Source organism: Orbicella franksi, chromosome 13 (genome assembly GCF_964199315.1).
Source record: "Orbicella franksi chromosome 13, jaOrbFran1.1, whole genome shotgun sequence".
NCBI classification, from domain to species: domain Eukaryota; kingdom Metazoa; phylum Cnidaria; class Anthozoa; order Scleractinia; family Merulinidae; genus Orbicella; species Orbicella franksi.
In genome coordinates this window covers 9,163,180-9,188,554 of record NC_138157.1, presented here as the reverse complement: position 1 = coordinate 9,188,554, position 25,375 = coordinate 9,163,180, and the positions used below count along the sequence as shown (strand labels likewise).

At 39.8% G+C, this 25,375-nt stretch overlaps 2 protein-coding genes across 3 annotated transcripts; one reads left to right on the top strand and one right to left on the bottom strand.

The window, feature by feature from the left end:
• Positions 1–16,327, bottom strand: LOC145464980 (uncharacterized). 2 transcript variants are annotated; one of them, XM_081448792.1, is made up of 2 exons: positions 15,664–16,327; positions 1–4,325 (listed from the first exon to the last, which is right to left on the bottom strand). In XM_081448792.1, the coding sequence occupies exon 2, from the start codon at positions 4,254–4,256 to the stop codon at positions 2,379–2,381; it is 1,878 nt and encodes a 625-aa protein (XP_081304918.1). In that variant the 5' UTR covers positions 4,257–4,325; positions 15,664–16,327; the 3' UTR covers positions 1–2,378. The 2 variants fall into 2 exon arrangements, with proteins under 2 accessions (XP_081304918.1, XP_081304917.1); XM_081448791.1 differs by lacking the exon at positions 15,664–16,327 and adding an exon at positions 5,604–6,544.
• On the top strand, positions 6,978–23,544 carry LOC145464977 (uncharacterized). Its single transcript, XM_081448789.1, has 13 exons — positions 6,978–7,931; positions 11,742–12,589; positions 13,232–14,738; positions 15,045–15,117; positions 16,745–16,803; positions 16,967–16,998; positions 17,862–17,939; positions 18,924–18,974; positions 20,025–20,139; positions 21,087–21,163; positions 21,513–21,633; positions 21,953–22,104; positions 22,996–23,544. The coding sequence occupies exons 2-13, from the start codon at positions 11,777–11,779 to the stop codon at positions 23,074–23,076; spliced, it is 3,159 nt and encodes a 1,052-aa protein (XP_081304915.1). The 5' UTR covers positions 6,978–7,931; positions 11,742–11,776; the 3' UTR covers positions 23,077–23,544.
• Positions 23,545–25,375: the final 1,831 nt, after the last annotated feature.

The following is a 25,375-nucleotide window of genomic DNA, read 5'->3' as shown; positions in this document are numbered from 1 at the left end:
ACCTCTAATCTCAACTGGATACGAGAAGTAAGAATGAATTTAATGAATAACGAAGTCCGTGCTTTTCAACGGGGAATGATAGCTCTAAAATTCGATGTCAAATCAGCAAGTTATTTTACCTCTTCGTTTTCTTTAGCATTTTCTAACTTTTTTCCAAGTGAACTGTAAAGCTTTTTCACTACAGCCACATTGGTTGTACCCAAACAGTAGTGAATATATTGCAGAAGAAAGCAACTCATATTCCCAACGAGGGAAACACCAACCGTGGCCGCCTTGACTTCACGTGAAAACGCTCTATACCTGTTACAGTTGTACACCCTGAAGCCTCGGCCAAACGATGACAACATATCAACACAACATATCGCAACATTGTTGGCCCAGCATTTGCAAGTTCCGGCCAAACGATCCCAATATTTCAGCACAACATATCGCAATATTGTTGGGAGCAACATTTTGCGCGCGTTTTGCCACCCTGTTGCGACATGTTGGGTATTGAAAATCGAGTTAGTGCGCATGTCCGGGTGCAACATTTTTGCACGAACCTGGCCAAACGACTACACGACTACAACATCATGCAACATCCACCAATGTTGCATGAAAAATTTGACTAGTGTGAAATTTAAGCCAACAACGCCCAACATGTCGCAACACGTCACAACAGGGTTGACAAACGCACGCAACATGTTACGCCCAACAATGTTGCGATATGTTGGCAGTTGTGTTGAAATGTTACGTTCGTTTGGTCGGGGCTCAACAAATTACAAGCATGACTTACTTCAACGGAGTCTTTTCGTTCGTGTTCGTTCAATTCCGTGTCAACAGCCTCTTCTTCGTTAATTGTTAGGTTTTCACATTAAACTGCATGCAATCTGTGGCATCCTCTCCAGTCTTATAAGATGGTCTTAATCTGATGATGATGTAACGACACTGGTAATAGCCAGTCCCAGTGCTAAAAGCGCTTCCATGTTGTTACATTAGAACTCTAATTATTTTAGTGGAGCATGAAAGGCAACTATATAAAGTGCTTCTCAAGAGACTGTTTTTAGAAAAGATGATATCACAAAGGAGGTCTGTGATTGGGCAGCGATTGCAATTTGCGTCAATTTTGGCTTTAGGATGTCACGCGTCACGATTTCTCTCAAAGTTTGCAAATTTTGAACAACACGTGACAAAAATTTTGAGGAGGTGACAAGATACTATATTTGCCGACTTATTAAGGGTTTCAGCTTTAAGAGATAAGCTCTCAGTTTTAGGGATTGTAAAAGTTTACCGGAACGGGTTTTGCTCCCAGTCTTCCAGTGCAAACATTTTAGATTTCAGTTTCCGTCATGTACGTTTTTACTTTTTTAGCTGTAGTTTATAGTCTGGCAGAATCTCATTTAATTTTCACATGAACGCCGATAAAAAAAGGGGATTGAGAGAAACGTAACAGCTCCCTGGTATATTTGCTCTTTTTACAAGTGCGCTAGAAATCTGAAAAACACACACTATAGTATTCATAGAACAAAAACGTCTTATGACAACTCTCTCCGTTCAACTCACCGATGCGTTCATGTAACGCGCATGAACAACAAAGAACATAAGAGTCAAAATAACATATCTCCGCACAAAGGAAAATGTTGATCTCAGGTTATAACCGTTTCCTCGAACAGTTCAAAGTCACAAACCTTTAAGTATCTAGTTCTATCGTATTTTCAGAGTACAGAATTATTTTCACTTGAATTAAACGAATAATTCAAAATAACGTACAGTTTCGCATACGTTTAGCCTGAGAAAATTCTAAATTTTTGTCCAATATTTGTACCAAACTTACGTCATCAGCTTACTACAGTATGACCGAACTTAACATTTCTAACTCTTTTTATCAATATTATAAAGGGCTGTTAAGTCAGTAGTTACAGCACAGTCGATTCAATTAGTATTTATGCTTTTCGAAAAGGAAAATTGTCTCACTTCTGCGATTGCTGTTGAAGTTCCTATTAGGTCCTTTTTGGAGTTGCGAGTAAACTCAAGTTAAGTACATGATTCACTGTTACAGTAACTAAGTTCAGCAATGAGATCGGCTGTGATGGAATGTTATCGATCATTGATGTTCCTTAGGCAACGCGTAAGACGGAGTAAAATGAAAGTTACCTCACAAGAGAAACACGCGATCATCAGTATCAACTAAGCATCACAGTTCGCAAATGTTTTCAGTTGGGTTTGTAGACGATAATTCGGACCACCATGCACCCATCATCTCCGTCCGTTTTTAGACAGAAGTGGGTATCTCTGCGTTCATTGAATTGTGCCGTTTCAGGATTTTGACGGTTCTTCTACTGCGCCTAGTAAATCGTTCGTTCCGGCAGTGTTTACAATTAGCTGTCTTTAAACGTGCTTCATTTATTGTCTTTCATTCGTTCTTTAAAGAGGGCTGCAAATTCCGTGTTGAGTACCCTCTCCATGTCTTCCTTTGTAATAACAGTTTCTGTGCTTTCTAACTTTGCTTGGAATACTTTGGATGCTTTTTCTGCAATACTCTTTAAGTCGCCTGTCTTCAGCCAGTCCAAAATTCCTTTCAATCCTGCTTTTCCTTCTTCAACGTTTTCTTTGGCTATTTGTGTCTGTTCTTCCCTCATAATTTTCATCACTCTTGTATTAGGAATTGCCAAGGAGGGCTCCATGCCATTCCTCGTTCTGTCAAAGAAAACCAGGGCCAGGGCAAGAAATTCGTCATCTAAGAAAAGATCCTTGACTTCTTCCTTCACAAATATCTTGAATTCTTCCTCACCCTTCCTATGGTCTTCGCTTAGGAACCACAGTTTGCACAGATTTCGTGCAAGCATCGATTGGTAAGCATTCATCGCGACATTTAACATCCTCTCGATGTCGTCGGAGTGCTCTTGCATCCTTCGCACCCTTGCTATGACTTCTTTGCACTTGCCCACAAACACTGAGTGGACAGAACTCAGGAGCACCCTTTGATCTTTCTTAGGGAGGTTTTCGTCTTGCAATCTTAAGAGATGGCTTTCCAAGTGTAGACCAATATCTTGAAGATATGTCGATGACAAATACCTCATCGACTGAAGCCTTTTCAGTAGACCTACTGTCTTTGACAAAATGGCTCTTCTCACGTCTTCAACAATGACAGCGGCCTCGTTAAGACTGGCAGGATCTTCATACTGCAAAAGATTGCTCTGTGGCATGATGTAATGCGGCAGATGATGTGCCTCTAAACACTCTTTTAGGCGATCCAACATGAATAAAAGGCAGATGGCGGAGTTTTCTTCCTTCCAAAAATCCTCTTCTTTCGTCTCGCATTCCCAAAACAACAGGTTCTTCAAATAATACGTCGAAATCGTATCAGGAAAGTAAAACTTCTTGATCATCTTCAACAAAACCATCACGTGCCTTTGCACGGGAGATACATTCTCTCCAAGCTTATTTTCAGCCAGTGAAAAGGATGTTCTCCATTCCGTTTGATCCATGACCCGTTTTCCTTCGTTGTTGTCCGTCGCTAACGCTGTGGAACTGGTCACTGACAGTTCTGGGTTTTGATAATAATACAAAGATTCCACTGGTTCATCGAGGCGCTTTCCCCTACCGACGGGCGCCAAATGACAACCGCTGTCGAATATCTGCTGGACCAACTCAGGTGAAGGCCAACCACTTGGGCGGGGTCGGACCAACCATTCCATAGCAGACTCAGGCCACGCGATAGGGTACCTGAAAACCCCTGTCTGATCTTCCTCATAATTTGAAAAGCCATGAGACTGAAGTTTACGCACAGGACCGTGGAGACCGTATGACCATGTAGTCTTTTGGCCAGCAAAACGTTTTTCTTCACGGCCATCCAACGGATGATCAGCCTGAGGCAGCAGAAACGAATGATGAAGATAAGAAACATTCTTGTAACGGGGGCGATGATCTTTCCACTCACTGGTCAGCATGAGTTTTGCATATCTTGGGTCGTCTGCGGCATGTTCAACTGTAAAAATTGGGATCACTTTCTTTTCATCATTTTCAACGAAAGGCTCACTGGCTGTCATCGCGTCACGGTCCGGATTCCAATTTGCATCCATCACCTCGCGAGGGATGGCATGGTTCACATCATTTTTTCTAAGTACAAACTGAGGGATACAAAACCCCTCAACTCGACTTCCGGCATCTTTAATGGCTTCTTGTGTACTGCCGATATACTCTGGATCTTCCCGCTGTGCTTCAATGTTTGCTTGCCACCCAAACCAATCTGCGTAAACATATTCCACCGGGAACATGCAACTGATGAGTACAGAAAAAGGCTGAAGCCATATACCTGATGTTTGGTCAAAGTTAAACGAGGAGTTCTGTAGAGAGAATAAAACTGTAATTCACACAACACTGCTCTTAGCTCGGCGACGCAAAATTAAAATTGCGTGACAGTTAGCCTCCGTAAACAGGCACATCATGTGGTCATACAATAACCCCCCAACCTGCCCCCACCCCCGAAACATCACTACAACGCCTGCCGTTGCCCTGAGTCGGGCCATAATTCATGTATTCCCTAAATGTATTCTTGGCTTATCTAAAAAGAAAGTATGTGAACTGTAGGTCAGCCTCGTTCTGGCTTGCTATCAAACGTCCGTGTTAAATTGAATAGAATATATCCTGTAGAAATCAGTTGTAATTATATAGTATTATTATTAGTACAGTAGTTACCAGTAAGAGTTGTATGTAGCCTAATGTTAATGTTGGAAAAATAAAAATGTATTGTAGGTAAGTTTATCGTAAGTATTGTATTGTAAGTAGTTTATTGTAATTAACGTATTATAGGTAAATGTACTGTAAGTATTGTATTGTAAGTAGTTTAATTGTAATTATGTATTGTATGTGAGCTTTTTCAAAATAAAAGGTCACAATTGGAAAAAACGTCCGTGTTAACTTGCACGTTTAGTGGTCGTCACTAGGTCACGAAATTAACTAGACTGCGAGCACTCTCTTGTGCTCGGAAAGGGGAAGAAGCGTGCGAGCGTGACTGCGAGCGTGACATGAGAGCGAAGCCGCGAGCCGCGAGTAGCGCGGGCGTCGGACGGCTTCGTATGTCACGCTCGCAAACTCACGACCGCTCACTCGTGTCCTCGTGTTGCGTTCTACTTTTAATACGTTCTTCCCTACGGAATTTCCAGTAAAAGAGAGACTGCTCGCAGTTTAGAAATTGACCCACGTTCCAGTCTTCAGACATGAATGGAATGTTTCTGCTCAATAAAAACATTCCTTCCGATGAAAACAAACGACTCTAAGCCCACACTAGTCTAATTGAAACGATATGTTTTCTATACCAATCACACTTCGTCGATATAGTAACTCAGTGTTGTTGCAAATCAAACATGGTGTGTTCAGAGGTATGTTCTGGTATGTTCAGTGAGTATTCTGAGTGCATGACTGTCGGCGCGGTTCGATTACCAAAGTCACTCAAGCTGTGAATTGCATTCGTCATTTGAAATTTAGTTCGGTTTCGTTGACTTAGGGCGGACCGACTCTATTTCCCCAATCTTAGTTTAGACACCGACGTAGGTATTAGAACAGCTTAGATCTAGAATACGTCGACATACGATAAAAAAGGACAGATATTTGGCAATACGTACCGATTCTGCCATGGCTGGTGTTTTTTTAGCCTCCTACGCAGAAGCTCTTTGGGCTCGTCACGCATTCTTGCCCAAGGAGGTTAGTGCTTTTTCGCAAAGCCTCGCGGGAATAGAGAGTGTGCATTGTCACGTAATTAAAAAAAAAAAATCAAAAACCATTCAGTGGATAAAGTCAAAAAGTTGTGATATTATAGACGATAAATAAAGAAGACAGTTCTCCAAGTTTAAGGTGTGTGCGTTGTCCCAAAGTTGAGATATTCGTCGAAATGTTCCGCGCAAAATTATAGAGCCTAGTGTGGAGCCGCCATGTTGGAGGACCTCCTTAGTCCTCCAATATGGCGGCCGGAAAATAGTGTAATTTGGCTAGCTCAGACAACTGATTACCTGAACCGAACCAAAAAACCATTTACACAAGCACTTTTCCTAATACTTTAACTCCTAAAAAGGTGAAAAATCACGTGATAAATGTATACTTTTCGACAAACGCACCGCCATAACTGCGAAATTCAAAATGCGCTGGTTTCTAAACGAAGGACGCTATTGCGCTGGAAAGTTGTAAACAGATATAAATTTAGTACCTCTTACGCCTGATGAGGATAAAACCTTACGTGGCTCTTTAGTTTTGGATTTGAGAATTTAATGACGTCACGTGCACACACTCTATTGGACAACGCTAAAACTGAGCGAACGCAGCCCACCCATCGAATATCGAGCTCGTTTAGTGAGTGTTTTTTTTTTTTCCATTCTTCCCCCAGTCTACACACGGTAGACTCTTCACAGCCTCTCTAGTCTCACGCGATTTTATCCGCGCGTTCAACGATCGAATATAAAAGTACGAGAAAATAGAAGGCTGTGAACAGTCTATCTACACGGTAGACTGGGGTAAAACTGAATAGACTGTTTAATTTTGCGTTCTATATTTCTAAGGCGTCAAAGGGGAAGTTTTCTTCTTGTTCGTCCTTTTTCTTTCGGTCAAAGCCAGAAAGCAGTCAAGGTAGGTACATTTTCTTTATTTTACTTTAAGACTTTTCACCTTTTTTTTTTTCTATGTGGTTCAAATTTACCTGAGAAGATATAGAGAAAATCTTCGGAACCAGAGTAACTTAAACTCTGAGCCGAAAGAGTAACGCAAATCCCGTGACGAGTGTGACATACATACATACATACATACATATATTTTTGATGAGGCAGGTCTGCGTCTGGCAACCCAGAGGGCTGGTGTGGACCTGCCATAAAATATATACCTAAAAACTAAAATCTAAAACTATTAAAAATACATCCTCAGGATTCAAAAGCTACTAAAGATAATTTGACATTGTGAATCACGCAACCTTTTCGGACTAAACAGCAATTTCTCTATAAGTTTTCTAATGCAAAAAGGAATTTTAATCCTTATTAAAACCACCCCGTTTTAAACTCCTTGTTCGTATTTTGCTGGTTTTCATTGTCATGTCATCAAGAATTACGATGGTAACCATTCGATGTCTTCGATAAATTAGGTCAAGAATCTGAGATATGATATGGGGATAAATAACCTTGCTAACGTTTATTAAGTCTGCACAGTTTTTCATAACTGGGTCATTGGAGAAATATTTCACCCAAATAGAGCTTTGTATGGAGACGCGATGTTAGTATCCCCTGGACGACCCTTCTTGTAGGGGCAAAATTTGGCTGCCGTAAAGTAGCAAAGACATCTGTTATGAGTTTGCTAAATTAAAACGAAACGTTCACTCTTGAGGTCCGACGCACTCAGGTGACCGGATACCTGTGCAATCCTTGAGCCTTTAGCCGCTGTTTTGACATTTCTGAAATGATCTTTTTTTTTTCTGGTGTTGAAAGCTCTGCCCGTTTCTCCAATGTAGCACCACGAGCAATTGGCACAAGGAATTTTGTATACGACGTTTGTCTGCGAATCCAGAACAGACTAGAGAGCCCGTTCACAGGTGAGGGACGCATGGAAAATACCGAATCCGGAAAAGGAACAGGAACTGGAACCTGAACCAGCCATCTTGCCCTAGTGTGGAGATGAAAATTCTTCCTAGAGCAATTAGTATCAGTAACATCCTCAGAACATGTCCAATTTTTCTATGCCTGGTTCCGGTTTCGGTTCAGGGTTCCGGATTCCGGATTCCGGATTCCGTCCATAGCCCCTTCACATGCTAGCTGGGACAAAGGACCACTACAACGCAAAGCCTGACGGGAGAGGTGTGAGTATTACCCGCGAAAGCTGAGTCGATCAGTCCGCAAACTGGCTGTGGTCCTCTGTGTACGGAGTTTCGTGGACAATATTCTCATATGGTTGCCTTTGAGCTCGGAATAGTGAAAAAAGTAAGTTGTAAATCTGTTATTCACTTAACGCCGCGTTGCTTGGGAAGTTTTTTTATTTATGTTATTTGAGAAGCCGACGTGAAGCCATGTGCAAGCGAGAGTTTCATTCTGCGCGAGTAGGGCTTTGTGAATTGACCAGTTCAGTTCAACGGGACCATTGACTCTTTCCACAACTTAACCTGAACGATGGAATCTTTCTTTCGTTTCACAGAACTAATGTTAAGGCGCTCAGAGCCTGTGACGGTTGAGCTTATCTTTCGCTGATCTTCACACGTGAGCGAAACGCTGTTTTAAAATTTTAAATCTCGCGCAGTAAAGCTCAAATATATTGGGCTTAAACGCTTGGCCGGTCCGTTAACGATTCTGCTTTGAAGTCGTCCTAAACTCGTGCTTGTAATCTTTTAAAACAGAGGTTTTGGCTGCTCCAAGGTTTTTAAAAGCTTAATTCTAAACATGTTTAATAGGTTAATTAATTGTTTATATTTTCCAAACACCAGAAACGAAGCCTAAGCTCATAAGCTTACAATGTTTTGAAAGACGAAACAAAAGCTGATATTGTTAAGCTTAAATAGCCTCGAGAAATATTTTGTATAAAACCGTATCGCTATATCATTGGTATGCTGTAACAAAAGTTGTTACCGCGGTGAAAGTATTCCGCGGTGGCATTAAATGACGAAAATTTTACTGTGAAACACGATACGTGTAATGAGTTCCACATTTTGCCAGGAAGCAGATCATGGTTCTTCTATACAAATGTGGAAATATTGTAAGCTCAAATCCAAAAGCCATCCGTGAAATCGTGAAGCACATCAAATTGTTTGGATGAACTTCATTTTTAAAATAACTCAGATGAGGCGAGGTCCGATTGTGCATACAGAATACTGAAATTCATAAGAATGAACTTGAATGAGGTCACAACAGGACCATGAACGTTCAGGAAATTGATGTCCGAGGTGAGAAATTCTTTCACATCTTTGATGAGAATTTGCATACATGTAGTTTGGAAGCCTATTTATAATTTTTCAGGTTGACCTTTAGAGTGTCGCAAATTGTTTTTGGGAGTGCCTTATCGATAAAAGTTGGTGATTGGTGCAATTGATGGTAATAGACCTTTACATGGTTTCTGACGTCATCTTGCTTGGGGGCCAAACGCAGCTAAAATGGCAGTAAATGTGTGAGAAAAGTTAAAAGTGTGATGTCAGATAAGTTGAGAATGATTGACTTTCTGAGTATTTTTATGAGTTACAAAGAAAAGATACCCAGTAGAAAGGTTTTTTGGTCAAATTTGAAGAGCATAGTAATTATATTTACTGTGAAGTGAAGAATAGATCGTTTTCACTGTCACGCAATAAAAAAATAAATCGAAAACCATCCAGTGGAAAAAGCTATGAAGTTATATTGTTATAGAAGATGACTAAATAAGACTTTTCTCCAAGTTTTAGGCCTGTGCATTTCCCCAAACTTCAGATATTTGTCGAAATGTTTCGCAGATATTACAGAGCCCAGTATGAAAACGCCATGTTGGTGTACCTCCGTGGTACACCAATATGGCGGCCGGAAAATAGTGTAAATGTCTGGAACTTACTTTGGCTATCTAGGCGACTGATTATCAGTACTGATGAAACAAGCATTTACATAAGCACTTTTCATAATGCTCTAACTTTAAAAAGGCTCAAAATCATGAGATAAATATACATTTTTCGACAAACTCGATGATAGCCTTGTGTCACGCACCTCCATAACCCTGAAATTCAAAATTCTCTGGATTTCAAACGAAGCACGCTATTGAGCTGTAAAATTGTAAAAAGATGTATAGGTTATTGACCAAGCTTGTTCGGTCAAGATGGCTGGATATTGGCCAAGTCCTGTTTTTGCGTGTTTACGGACTGAGACGGAGTCGAGGTCCATAAACTCGCAAAAAAAGAATGAGGCCAATATCCAGCCATCTTGACCGAACAAGCTTGGTCAATAAAGGATTTATTATATGGCTTTTGGGGAAATTTTTCTTGCAGGACACAGCGGGTAGTCCCGAGCGGGCAAGATAGCTCCATCTTGCCCGCTCAGGTAGCCAATCACAGTGCAGGATTTGATTCATCTTGCCCGCTCACGGAGCTAGCCATATAATAAATAAATATACTGCCTCTTATGCCTGATAAGGATAAGAACTTTGGTGGCTCTTTAGTTTTGGATTTTAGAAAGTGATGACGTCATGTGAAAACAATCTATTGCACATTTTAAAATTTTCATACAAAATATATCTCTAAATTTTCTCATTAATTGTGACTCTGTTCTGCATACCAATGTATGCAAAAATGAAAACCTTAATTGTGGCTTTTCCAGCAAGGTTATTTCTCTCAAATGCAATCTGTAAATTCTTTTCCCCAGTATCTGAAGCTTTTTATTCATAAATACGTCAGAACTAAAAATTTTCTGTGTGTTGTTGGACATTAGATTCATTATTTTCCCCATACATTCACAGTAATTTTTGCTGTGTTTGCCCCCCAAATAAGGTGGCATGAGCCTGGGGGTACTTCCAGAACAGTTGGATGGAGGTGTGCGGCCCAATTCCCAAAATCGTTACCCTATTTATGACCAAAATCTGCGTTTTTTGCTACCCTATTTATGACCTGACCAAAAATTTGATAGCCTATTTATGACTGTTGCCGCTGACACAGTTTCCCTAAACATGAGTTATGAAGGGCCTTTGTTGACGGCCTTATTGATAATGATGAAAAAGTAGCTTCTTCTAAGAAACATACCCAATTCAAGACTAGATTGCTAAAACCATACCCTATTTATAACCAAAATGGCCAAAATTGATACCCTATGTATGACCAAAACGGCTGAAAAACCCTACCCTTTGTGGCACATTCTTACATGCATATAGCCCATATAAGGGAGTACCCCCGTGAAAAGCTCTCTTGATAATAATTGAGAAACAGTACCAGACTGATATCTCAAACTGATGAAAATTGAAGGTACAGGGAAGTGTGAGCTTTGATTTTTGTCAACTTAAATCAATTGTCAAAAAAAATGAGAGATTGATGCCTTTGCAACCAAATTCTTTCAAAAAATGTAAAAAGCCTGCTAACATTCAGTTACGACCTGTTCTTAAGTCTTGAGTGTAAAAAAGGAAACTGAAAGCCTAATTGTTAGATACATGTAGGCCTGAAAACAATGTCTTGACCACTTCTCATTAACAGTAACTGTTGAAACCCATGATATACATGTATGGACAATGTTCTCTTGCAAATCTTATCTGTAAGCAAATCCTTGCAAATCAGTTACCAAGCCTCTTTTGACAGATGTAACTTCCATGAATATCACTTAAATGTAGAGATCTTGCATTAAATTACAAGTGATCATGTTATATTTTCCCCTGTTGACAGTCATGCAACAGTCCAAAAAAGCGCATCTCAACTGCCAAAAAAGTTCTTGACAATGGCCAGTTAATCAAGGACTAAAAAAACAGTGTCTAAAAAGCCCCATTTTCAGTGTTAAAGGTCACTAATCTTATTTATACTGTGCCACTGGTCTCTGTTTCCGTTTGGTTTCTGTTCGTTTAATATAATTATTTTGTTTGCGTTATGTATTTATATGCTGCAATAAGCATTGTTAAGGATACAAATATTGCACCCTGCCCCCAAACAGCAGGTGTCGTATCACATCCCTACATCCCTACATGTATAATGGCCACCTCTTTGCAACAGTCACTTTCATCTGCCTCCAATGTAGCTGTTGTGGAAAGGTTTGGCTGTAGTAATGTTTAGACTAGAAAGATATCCATATCTGCAAATGACATCTTTGCAGGTTGATGTTTAGGAGGAAGTGTGGGGACAACAGCAATGACATTAGCCATGCAGACAAGAAGTGCATCAGACTTTCAAAGAGGTCTTCTTAGGAGATCTTCCCAAAATTCAGCTTCAAGTCCAAGCAGTCCAGTAGTTGAAGCTGTTGACTTTTGTAGAAGTAAACCAAGGCTTGTTGAACTTGAAAAACAGCTGTATTGTCTGGCAAATGGTGATGGGAATTCACAGGAAGTGATGAAGACTTGCCAATCACTGTTATCTGACTGTGACAGTGTAAATGGTATCTTCAATGTATTTTGTTCCTGCAGTTGGGTAGACAGATATCAGGATCCTGTTATCTCGCAACTCTTTTATGAACTTGTCAGCTCACATGCCACCAGTAATGGTACATTATTACTTACCGAACTGGAAACAGCCTGTGAAGAGTTGCTAAAAGTTCTAACCCATCTTGGAACTCCAAACACACTGCAATTTAATGTAGTTTCTCTGTTGTACAATCTAAGTAGATTAAGGTCCCTACCATCCTCACACCGAGAAGCTGTACAAAGCTACTTAGAAGAAATTGCCAGGGCTCTGTGGCCCTATAGCAAGCCATCTGCTCCAAATCTGTGGGCGAATGAGGCATTTTGTGATGCTCAATGTGATATTCTGAAAGCGTGTGGCAAGTTTCTTGAAGAAAAGTGCCCTGTTAACACAGAAAGAACATTCCAAATGATCATTGGGAAGCTGGTCTCTGGAGATGTTTCGAAGTACTCAAGGTTTCGGTTGTTAGAAATTAGGGAATTAAGGTCTTCTGGTTGGAAAGTTTCAGCAGCAACCTTGAATTATTACAAGGAATCTTATTTAAAGGTGAGGGTTTTTGTTTACATGCACATGTAATGTCTTTTGTACATGTGGTTCAGGACATCATCAAACTCAATCAAACCCAGTCAAACTTGGGGAAATGATTGGGTTTAGTAACTGAACACAATTAATCCAGATATTTCGATGTGTCCACCTGGCCCCAGTTGTTTGAAGGCTGGATTACACTATCCACTGGATAAATGACTATCCAGTGGATACACCTGTAAGTGTTAACAGAGGAAACCACACTTTCCGCTGGATAGTGGTTTATCTGGTGGATACCGTTATCCACCTTTTGAACAACTGGGGCCTGGAGGGGTTGTGAACCAAATTTGGATTTTCATTAGTCAAGTCCTGTCCTGGTATCAAATCCCCTCTGCAACGTTTTTTGAACAACCGGAAGAATCCTTGCACACTTGTTACTGAAGAGCTCCATGTAATTGGTGTACAGGAATGGTTGATGTGAGATGAAATGCCAAAAACTTTGCAATGAAACCACTTACTTGGTTATTGGTTCCATATGAATTTTGACCATTTTATGACATTTCTATTGTCCATCAGAGTGAAACCCTTGGTAAAATGTGGTGGATTTGTTTTCTTTTTGTTGTTTATGACTTGATTGTCCGTTATTTGTTTTGCATATTGTAGTGTATCAACCAGTCCAGGAAAGATAAGTTACTCAATGAAGTTAGTCTATCTTCAAAGAATGAACTTAAGACGGCCAATCCTGTAGGAGAAAGCAAGAACCAAACAAACATCAAACCTGAGATAGTGGTGAGAATAAGTGAAAGTGAACTACGGAAGTCTTGCGAGAACATGCAGGAAGAACTTCTAACACAAGATGTAATTGCTGAAGAGAAAAATGCTGTGGTAGATAACAAATCCTGTTTATTGGTTGATTGCACTGATCTTCCAGCTAAACTGAAAATCTCTGATGACATTGTAAGAGACAGAGAGCCATCAAATGTTTCCTTCTCCAAGGGGAATCCTTTTCTGTGTAGAACAGATCTAGTAAAAGTGCAGGAGCCAGGGAACTCTGATGAAGATGGAGGTGGAGTGGGAGTTAGATCAGGTAAAGAGGAAGAGGAAATAGAACATCCCAAGACCCAAATTTCTTCTCAAGATTTTACTGAGGATAATCTGGGACAAGCATCCTCTCCTAGCAATAGTGATGGTAGTGATGATGTTTTTGCCAACTCAAGCAGACCTGCTAGTACTGAGATTAATGCTGGTCACAAAAATCCAGTTCTTCCAGCTCTTCATCGAGGTGAATTCAAGAAACCAAGACGACCCTTTAAGAGTGACTCTTCAGTAATCCCTGGAACTGAAAGTTTAGAAGCAAGGACAACCAAGGAGAGCAGATGTAACAGTAAATTAACACTTGCTAGAAGTCAGTCTGAAGTGACAACTGCCATTGAACTTGAAAACATTTCATGTGGGCTGGCAGCTGAAACTGATCCAGTCATAGTGCCAGTTCGAAATGACATTGACAAGGATTCAAAAATTGTTTCCAATGAAAGTATAGTTGTTGATGAACAGGATCCTAGTGCTGGAAATGTTTTGGAAAGCTGGAGAGAGAGGAAACTGCTAAGCACAGACAACTCCTGGGAAGACCAGAATGGGGAGACATCAGTGAGGCAAAACTGGAGGGAAAGAAAACTCCCATTTAGTACAGCTGTTGACTCTGACTCCCAAGATTACAAGAATGGTCCAAGTTCAGTTATGCAAAACTGGAGGGAACGACCATCAGTAGACTTGAAAGAGTCAGAAAGCAATCATTCCAATAACGCATCCAATGAAAACTGGAGCGAAAGAAAACTCTCATTTAGTACTGTTGACTCTGATTCCCAAGAGCACAAGAATGGTCCAAGTTCAGTGACACAAAATTGGAGGGAACAACCATCAGCTGACTTGAAAGAATCAGAAAGCAATCATTCTAATAATGCATCCAGTGAAAACTGGAGAGCAAGAAACTCTGACAATTCAGGTGACATTTGGAGCAAAGGTTCACATCACCAGAACTGGCGGGATAGGAAATCAATCAGTGTAGATGAGTCTAGGAAAGATGCTGCATGTAATCCTTCATTTGGTGGAAGATCTAAAAGGTACAGCACTGGTGATATCCAGCTTGTAAGGCAGGATTCTAATGAGAAAGGTTTGTGACTCATTATTGCACTAATTGAACAGTACACCTCCTTATACAGAGGTCAGTACTTGTTTGGAGCTGTACACATTACTGCTGAACATCAGTATAATTTATGCACTTAACCTTAAATTATGTAGGATACATATGTATATGTCTTTTTACACTCAACCAGTAAATTGTTGTATTGTGAGACCTTCTTCAAAGTAAACAGAGACTTGCCACCCAAGGGTAAGCTAGAAGTCTATTTTTTTTAACCCTGCTAACCCTCATGCATGTACAGGTAACTGGAAATAATATTATAATTATGTTTTTCAGGAAAACACTCTTCAGGTGGCGGTTTTGGGCTTCCTAAACCCTCAGGACAAGATGATCAGACATTGACCCCAAGGTGGGTTTGTGAGGTTCTACATTGTACATGTATAGCCCTGTCAAAATGTTTTCTACGTGGGTGTAGTGGCAGGCAGGATAACAGACAAAGTTGGCAGTAGTTGGCAGTAGGCCAAGCCATGAATTTGTTATTAGTCAAACTTAGCGAACCCCAGTGTGCAGTGGGTGGGAAGTAATTAAAATTAATTGTTATACTGTACATGTCACAGGCTATTGTCTCATAACAGCCATAATATGGTGTAATGGCACTGGAGCTGCCAAATCTTCACTGTTTTGCATTATTGTGCCTGTTGGAAAAAGTAATGGCTGAAGTAATAGCTACATGTATATGAGGAGATATTTCCTTTAGTGGAAAACAAATATGTTTACTTTTTTATGTATGGTGCCTTCTGTACTTTTGTTAGTGCGGGTGATGGACAAAACACTGACCCCTAGTCCATGGACTACCCTAATGGACTACCCAAATGGACTACCCCAAAATGGACTACCCCTAAAAAATACTATTTCAGATGAGTGGTATGTTAAGAAGCTGCGATTATATACTTACAATGCATGGAGGATGCTTTTCTTTTCATTTCGCATCGCCTTCAGCCGCCATGTTGAATAACTATACTGAATTATTTAGAAAATAAAGATGTTGTTGTTGTTGTTGTTGTTGTTATTGTTGTTGTTGCTGTTGCTAAAGGGACAGTCTCTGGGATGTTGTGGCATAGTGGGCTTAATAGCGACTTTGTTGATGATTTGTCCTAGTGTACTGTTTCAAAATTGGTCCATACTCCAGTAACAAAGGAGGAGGAAGCTTGGATAGCCTACCATATACTGAGTCTCACAAAACCACAAAAATTTCCACGTAATTATAGTCCAGCCCAGCCAAGAATACCACTGTTTCCACTCCACTCTGAATTTTTGTAACGTAGTCGTTGGAATTTCTTGCTGTCCCATAGCTTTATCCTCGTTCCCATTTCTATTTCATTTTGATACACTCAGGAAAAAAACCAGAAGACTAGCTGCTTCTGTGCCATAATTTTCGGTACAAAACAAGCAAAACAAATCATGAGTAACATCCTGAGGATCATTTCGTCTGTTCGAGAAAGACTGAGCTACTGAATCACATGGGAGCAAGATTGAGTTGTCCACAGAATATTTGATTTGACTTGAGTCTACGCTTTTTGTGTACAGCAGTTGTTTTTTCAGTGTAGTTATTCATAATGGCGGCTGAAGGCGATGCAGAACGAAAAAAAAGCATCCTCCGTGCAGTGTAAGTATATAATCGCAGTTTCTTAACATACCACTCACCTGAAATAGTATTTTTTAGGGGTAGTCCATTTTAGGGTAGTCCATTTGGGTAGTCCATTTGGGTAGTCCATTAGGGTAGTCCATGGACTAGGGGTCAGTGTTTTGTCCACCACCGTTAGTGCGCACACATCCTGCACATCATGCAAGACATGGTGAACATAATGGCAGCCTGTTTGTGGCTGAAAAGCAGAAAATTTAAAGTGTGTTAGTTCATTTCCTTTTATAACCGCTTTATCTTTTATGGCTTTTGCATTTTGTTTTTTTATTGATTGTACTTTATAATCTGTTAACCAAAAACATTGTGTGGAATTGTTTGTTTTCATTGTTTTCAGTGATGAACTTCCTTTACAAGAACTTCATGAGGTTCAAGTAACAGAGGAGGAAAGCCAAGGTAAATGATTCTAATAAAGAACAATGCACATAGAATTGAGCAGATTTCTTTTTTAAAATGTTGGTCATGATGTTGCAATTTTCAAAGAATTTACATTTCTGAAGTCTGTATTGGGCTAACTTCAAGAAAAAAAGTTGTTACAATTCTCTTTTACTCTTTGCAGGTCTTAAAGGGTGGAAATTGGGCGAAATCAAGGTTGGTGTGTATGAAAAACATAAAATTATGCTGCTAACAGTTTTCCTTTTGATCAGTCCTTAGCACATACATGTTCATGTACATGTACATAGATAGATAAATACTGTATTTGCAATAAGACACTGGGTTGGCATATTTCAGGGAAAGGTTTACCGAGTTAAACTAAAACCAATCATGACTTGTTCGTACATGTTTTCCCAGGCTTCACACTACAGGTACCTACATGTGCAAGTTTTTCCTTCCAGTTTTGATTGGTTCACTGGATTCTGTGTCCTTTGTGAATGATTGAAGTGATTACTTTGGTTGTGGTTCTATGACACTCATTGAAAAGCACTCTATTCTAGGTTTATGTATATGGGTTATTGACCAAGTGTGAGGTCAAGATGGCTGGATATTGTTTGGAGGTCAAGACGGCTTGGATATTGCCAAGTTCTTTTCTTGTATGTTTATGGACTGAGACAGAGTCGAGGTCCATAAACTCCCAAAAAAAGAACGAGGCCAATATCCAGCCATCTTGACCGAATTAAGCTTGGTCAATAAAGGATTATTAAATGGCTGTCGGGGAAATTTTTCTTGCGGGACACAGCGGGTAGTCCTGAGGAGGCAAGATAGCTCCATCTTACCCGCTCGGGTAGCCAATCACAGTGCAGGATTTGATTCATCTTGCCCACTCACAGAGCTAGCCATATGACAAGTAAACCTAATAAAGTGATCATATACAGGTAGTAAAACAACATTCACATAAAACTTTGGTTAGCCCAGTTGATGGTGTTACACTAGAATGTGTTAATGTATATCTTCATTTATTTTAAGTAAGTGGTGCTGAAAATAATGTTAATTTTAATTTTTTTTTTTGTCCTCAGTATGACACTGGCTGTAAAATATTTCATAATAGAGACAAGTGTGTAATTGAAATAAGAGGTGACCCTCAACAGTGCAAGGTAATTAGTGATTGTGTACCTACATGCAGTGTCTTAAGGATGTGCTGTATGGAATTTGTAATACATGTAGTTGTACGTGAATTTGTGTTATCTTTTTTTTTTCTTTTTTTCTTTCTGTTCTGGTATTGTATAATGTTGTAACTGAATCTGAATTTTTTATACTTGGTTTGAAGTAATATAACAAATATGGAGGGCCATGTTTCACCACATTCCCAAACACTGAGAAGAGAGTTGAATATGACACTTACAGTGTAGTAGAGTATTTTTGATGAACTTCTAGGTGTTTGGAAATGGGGTCAAACATTGTCTTGAGTGAAATTGTAAAAATCTATGCTAATGTAGATCAGATATCCAAACAACGTCACATTCATAATTTTTTTTTCTGTAATTAACTTGATAAAATAATAATAATAATAATAATAATAATAATAATAATAATAATAATAATAATAAGGAAACATTGTAAATTAGAATATACATGTTATAGTGTTATCTTTATTGTAACTTATTTTTTCCAAATTAAAAATAAATTAATAATAATTCTGTTTTATGGATGATGAAGTATTGATACATGCACACTAATCATGTGTCACAATACTATTGTGACAAATGATCAGTGGTAACAACCGTTGTCCACAAACGTGTAACTGATGTACATGTCCTGGAGAAAACAGAACATGGTTGTTTGTTCTTTTTCTTATCATGGAGGAGCGCTGGCCTCATGGCTAGTGCACTGATCTCTGAATTGAGTAGTCTGGGTTCAAGCCGTGGCTGGGGCCTCTCTCCACCCAGGTGTACAAATGGGTGCTGGTGAATTTAATGCTGGTGGGTAACCCTGTGATGGACTAGCATCCCATCCAGGAGGGACAACAAATACCTCTAGTCACTTCGTACTGCAGAAACCAGAGATAAATACCAGCCTGATGGGCCACTTGGCTTGTATGCAGACTTTACCTTTACCCCTCTTTTTCTTATGTACTGTAGGTTGCAAAAAATAGAGTGTACAGTGTTATTGCTGCAGTCCAAGAAGAGTTTGTAAGTCACACTTTTTTTTATTAATTTTTAACTTAGTAGTAGGATGGCATCAGATACATGAAATGGGATACGACATCGACCCTCCAGCAGGCAAAAATATATTTATATGCATGCATATGCTTTCATGAGGAGGATAAAAGAAAGAACAATGACTAATGCATGTAACATAACTAAGCACTGGATAGCTACAGTGATCTTCAAAGACTTGATGCTTTTTTTCCTCTCGGATTACACTTCAGTGGGTAATGTGAGGGTTCATCAAATTCAGAATGTGAATTTTCCCTAGACCTGCTCTAAGATTGACACCATCAATCTTTTATGCAGGTGTTTCAGTAAAGGGAGGGTTTCACGCTTCAGCACATGTCTCTGAATAAAATACTTTTGTTCACTTTGTATCAATGTTATCGCTTTAGAAACCCTGCTCTGATGTAGTTCAGTAATCACATGCTATAGTTAGTCGTGGCAGAATGATGGATGACCAAAATACTCAGAAGATTTCTGTTGATTTTTCCTTCAATTTAGTGTTGATACATACAATTTATTCTACAGTTGATGATTTTACAGCTATTTGCATGCGAAATAAGGTAACTTGCTTATGATTGGTTCATAAACAATGAAAAACTGGGCCTGTGCCAAAGAACGTGTACAGGCGAATAAATAATACAGACATGTGCCAAAACGTGAAACCCTCCCTTTAAGGCTGTGCAAATTGATCGACTGTGAGGACGATTCTGCCTGCCTGGTTTGACCATCTTGCAGAAAGATAAAGAATTCGACTGCACTATACATGGAGGTTCAGTTCAAAACGTTTTTCCTGCCTGTGAAGACCTAGTGCTTTCTGGCTGAAAACCTTTAAGCCCTTAAGTGAAACCCTTGCTTTCTTGCTCATCCAGAAAATGTGCAAAATTTGTGACTATACATGTAAGAAACATTTGGTATCATTTTAGGCCTGAGGACTCAGAATACCATTACATTGATTTATACACAGTGCACGTGCATTGCTGAACTAAGTCATTAATATTACTCCGTACTGTACTGTTATTCTGTCAGGGTGCCCTTGTTCCACTCTCAGATGAGGTTATTGAGCATCTTCAAATGGAAGGTTGCAATGTGCTGGCTGAACGACTGGCATTGTTTTCAGGAGCTAGTGTCAAAATGATTAATGGTATGTTCTGTTCCTGCATATGTGCGCTGTAAACATTCAGAGTGCTAGGTCAGGGGAATAAACAAACCCTTTAGAGAATCAACTCGGTGTGTTGTAACCTAGATGATCACTGATCAATAGGGGGTTGAAAACCAGGAAACAGTATGCTGAATATTACTTGTCTAGTATCACAATGTTACTGTAGATGTACATGTATGTTTACAACTACCAGTTGTTAGCATTGTCCTTTTTTTTTGTAATGGAGCTTGTCGCTGTAAGGGGCGTAGCTAGCCTTTAAGCCATTAAGTACGGGCTCAAAAAGAACTTCTGTAAATAATTTTTTTAGTAACCGAAAGGGCATATTTTCTTCTCACTATTCAATAGCGAATCACCGCTCTATCAACGTTTTATTTTGAAAAACAAAATAATGACTTTCAATTTTTCACATGAAAAAATGCTGAAAGGTTATTAACAAAGCAGACCTTTGAAATAGTTCTGCGCACAAAAATTTAGTTGACTGTTGTTGTTGTTGTTTTTGGCAAAATTTGATATACGGCTGACGCTGTACAATTTGGGCGTAAATGGAAAAATGGCTGGCTACGCCCTTGGCTGTGAATAAATACAGTAATGTTTAAAACATTTCAATATGAAAATCAGCAAAAGTAACATTGAACGACGTTTTGATGACTCCATATCATCATTATCAAGTTCAAAGTACACGATAGAATTCAATGATTGTGCATAGGCAAAATAGCATGAAAAAATTCGGAGGTGTTAAAGTTTCAAGTTTGGTGCGAATGGAGACTGATGGCATGTCCAATTTTTGTTTTCATGTTCCTAATGAACAGCATCTCTTAGAGATACGTACACACAGGTTTTTCTTCCCTTTTCATAAGTATAATCTCAGTTTTTCTTTCTTGTTAAAGAGTGGTGTACTAATTATTGGGACTTGTTTTTCCTTCGTGTAGACACACAACTCTTCATATCAGGTCACCGTACCTGTGTGAACCTTGCAAAGGCACAGCTTGCCAAGATTAAGGTTATGGTGAGTGTATCAGTTCGATCTGCATTACAATTCAGGTACTGACTGTGTATAAGAAATGAAATTACTGAGTTACATGTACAGCTTGCTTTTGGAAGAGTCGTGGTCAGATTGTAAAATACTGAACACTGAATCGTCAAAGGAAAGTAGTTTGTTGACATTAAACTAGGCACAAACGTAAGACGATACGCTAGGGAAAACGTCATGCAGGGTTCTGTACTTCGGATTTCATAATTGTGATCGCGTAAGATTGGCCGAAAGTCAGACATACATGGACATACTTGTACACACTTTGTTCGTTTAACCCGAGAGGCCTTTATAAAGTAACACGTAAAACCTATATGTTTGACAGCTGAGATACACAGACGACCCAGATGTGCAAAGCCCAAGCCAACAGAACAACAGCGAGGAGAAGTATCAAGTTGTGGAGAAACTGTTTGCAGCACTGGAAGGAAGACCCAGACGTGCAACAGGTACCAATGTATTACTTGTTCGTGCTTTAGGCCTGGGGAGACCATGTGAAAAGGTCTCTTAGGGGTAGCAATCAAGGATCCTGGTCTCACTAAGAGTGTTGATGACGAAACGCCACTTTTTTAGCTGTCAAAGTATCTTTTAAGATGCACTCAAAGATATCTAAGAATATATATTTCGCTCTTCGAGCCTCTTCAGTCGTCTGCCGTATTGGAAATGTCAAAGCGGTTGAGACGGTTCAACTTTTGCGAATGTAAGAAGCTTGGCGTGATCTGTATAGCAGTCAAATAGACTAACGTTTTACGAAATTACTGGCAACAGATCCTGGCTGTACAGACCAAGCCACCATGGAAGAAAGCTTATCCAGAGATTTCTTACTTAGTTGTGCCTTATCACCAGCGGCCAGGCAACGCCCTGCTAGTCTTAGCTTAGACAGAACAGAAGATTGGGTCAAGGACATTGTCTTGGTTAATGTAAGTACCTTATATATTACATACCAGGCTTATTACGGTAGATTAAGATATCAAAAATACCTTTTTTAGATAACATGCTGTCTCCTGTGATAGTTGACTGTTGTGCAAGCCAAGCCTTAAGAGAGTTCATAACATTAAGCTACTAAAATTAATACATTTTGCTTTATTTTCTATGAATGTGTAAGTTCACTTATGGTGTTTGTCTGCAATCCGTTCTTTTACCTGTTGTAATTTTTTTTTATCCTCAAGAGCTAAAGAAAACGTTTTCCTTCCTTTCTCTAGGCTGCTGTCCCTAACTTTCATCCATTTTCTGTCTTCTCTTTCTTACGATCGGCACACACTGGAGGACGGGTTGCGGGAACATGAAGCGGGGACAAGCCTCTTCTTGTGTTCGCATAGGACGCATATTGCGGGGAAAATATGCAAGGTGGTGCACACAGGGACACTTTGCAAGAGCAGTGCACACGATGCGACTTTGAGAATTGAGTTCATTTTGTTCCTGCTTCATGACGCACGAATAGCTGTTATCGAAGTTATCAGCGGTTTGACATACAAACGAGGTGAAAGGGTCAATTTTGCTTTGTATTGACCTGTTCGCCTCGTTTGTATGCCTTTTTAAACAAAGGAATATTTGACCGCAGGCTCAACTGCAGTAAGAGCTATTCAAACCAGCTGAATTTCATGCAATATGCTGCAGAGACAAAATTCTGCCCCTCTCCCCCCTCCCCCTCCCCCTTCCTCTCCCCCGCAATGAGAAAAGCTGTCGCAGAAACATTTCCCGTGTCCCCGTTTGACGTCCCCGCAACGCGTCCCCCAGTGTGTGCCGACCTTTATGGCTGCCTTGTGTTTTAATATTGATTCTCACTTATTAATGTACCATTTACTCGTCAGGGGAGGAGAGGGGAACAGGCAGTTCTTGAGAGGAAAGGTTTTGGATTACCCACATTCGATTCCAGGCCACCATCAAATTAAACCATACATACCTTGCTACAATTCTTGCTCGAACGTTAGAACTTATTGGACATTTTATTGAATTATGTTGTGTTTTGAAGACAAGCAGCTTGTTGGATTACGAGAGAAAGGGACTCTTGGAAAGTGCGTGCTTTAATTTGATTATCCTGCACGACAGAAAAAATTGTTTTGGGACGAACTTTAAACTTGTATTTTTGTGGGGGTGGGGGTAGTCTGGGAGATAGATTAGATATTTATCTCAACGACCAAGTGTACATTCTGGTGGCTGGACCATTCGTGCATACCCCTTCCCCTTCTAAATGTTTATTTTCCTTCCCTAATTATGATTGAACAGAATTACAAAATTGAAGAAAATTCTATTTTGCCCAGCATTTTCCATGGGCATACAAATTTGAAATGACTGTTTAGAATTTGTTCCAGTTGTTTGATGTGAATAAAATGTGCGAATCAACATGTGACGTTTTGTAAGTAAGCCTCTGGTGATGTTTATGGTTGGAGGAAGGAAGGCTGGTTTGAACAAGTCCTCTTACTCTGTACAAGCACTGAAAAGACCGAGGTGTTAAGACGAAATCCGACAGGAAATCGAGCAATTTCAGTTTTTAGGGGACAAAAACCTTGTACCATCATAATTTAAGTATATTACTGTTCTTTTTGCATTTTCTAGAGGTCAAAGATATAAATATTTGCCTGAAACAATTTCGCTTGGGAACTCGAGAAAATAGATTTCAAAGTAGAGAGAAAATGTGGAAACACAGGAAAAATTTCATCAGTTTCATTTTATCAGTGTTCATGGGAACTTTAAAATTTGTTTCTACATTTATTGTTGTTAGAAATGATTTCTTTCGCGAAGATATTTAAAACAGTTGCACAGTCCATGTAAATAAGCTCGGTACAAAGTTTTTCCCCTTGTTACTCGAAATTCCTGTGGTTTCCTTAATTCAACAGCCACTTCTTTTACCGCTGCTAAACGCGGTCTACGTAGTCGGTGGTGGCTCATCCAAGTTGTGAAAGCACAGTTTAGCCTCGGTCAAGGTGTGTTTGTATCTCCGTGTAGACCTCAATTTAGTCATAAGAGGTTTAAATTGGACGTGGTTTGTATAATGGGCCAGTATTTTGGCCGTTTGGCCCAAAGAAGTGTCCATCATGACCAACATTTGATATCCAGTTACAATCGGAAATATAGCAAGATTCTCGAACAAGATTCTCGATTCTCCAACAAACAATGGTGCTGAGTCGAGGTGAGGTTGGACCAAAATACAGCAAATGTATGAAAGTGCCTACCCCAACCTCGCTCTGGTGATATTGTTCGAACGCACGGAAGCGGAATACGAGAAAGGTCTCTTTGTATGGGTTATTGACCAAGTGTGAGATCAAGATGGCTGGATATTGGCCAAGTTCTTTTTTTGCGTGTTAATGGACCGAGACGGAGTCGAGTTCCATAAACTCGCAAAAAAAGAACGAGACCAATAACAAGCCTTATTGAACAGTAATGACTGGTCTCATAGGTCACTATGTGATAATGACACGAGATTCGCGCGCGCGCCTGTACTTAGGTTAAAACGGCAGACTACTGATTTGCGCGGTTCATCAAAAGGACTGTAAACTTGGGATTTTCGACAGGCACTCAGTTTTTCACGAATTCTCCAACATTTACGAGTAAGCCTTGCCTGGTTCCTAGGCCTAGGTCGTTAAACTGGCGGGAAAAAATTGTTACGTGCTCATGTCTCCCTTGTTTCCAGAGTCCGAACAGGCGATTTGTATGATGGCGTCATTTGACTACAACTACCAGAGTCCTTCACTTTTTTTCTGTTTCTTGTGCTAATTAGGGCAATTGTTGTTTAAACCCCACTGGGAATTCAAAATTTAATTAATAAAGAAAAGAATTCTGGTAGTTGTAGTCAAATGACGATTACGTGCAAATCTGCTATTTGGGTACGGAAACGACCATGTACCGCACGATTATGTTCTCAGCGAGAGACCCTGGGAAGGAGGGTAAATAGTTGTAGCTATAAGTTACGTTTCTCGGGTCACAGTGGGTTCCACAAGCCTTGGTTAACTGTTATGTTAGGTTTTCAGCGGGAAAAACATTCGATGGGCGCTGACTTTACGGCGGAAAAAGCATCGTTTAAAGAATAAATCCCATGATTTACCCACCAGGATAGGTTTGTTCTGTGATTGTCCATGGTGTAAATGATAACTTTTTTTTTATATTTATTTCCAGCCAGAAAGGTGATGCTAATAGACTTGTGAGACGGCCACTGTCCACAACTTCTCCTCTTCATATCACTCTTAGGGAAAA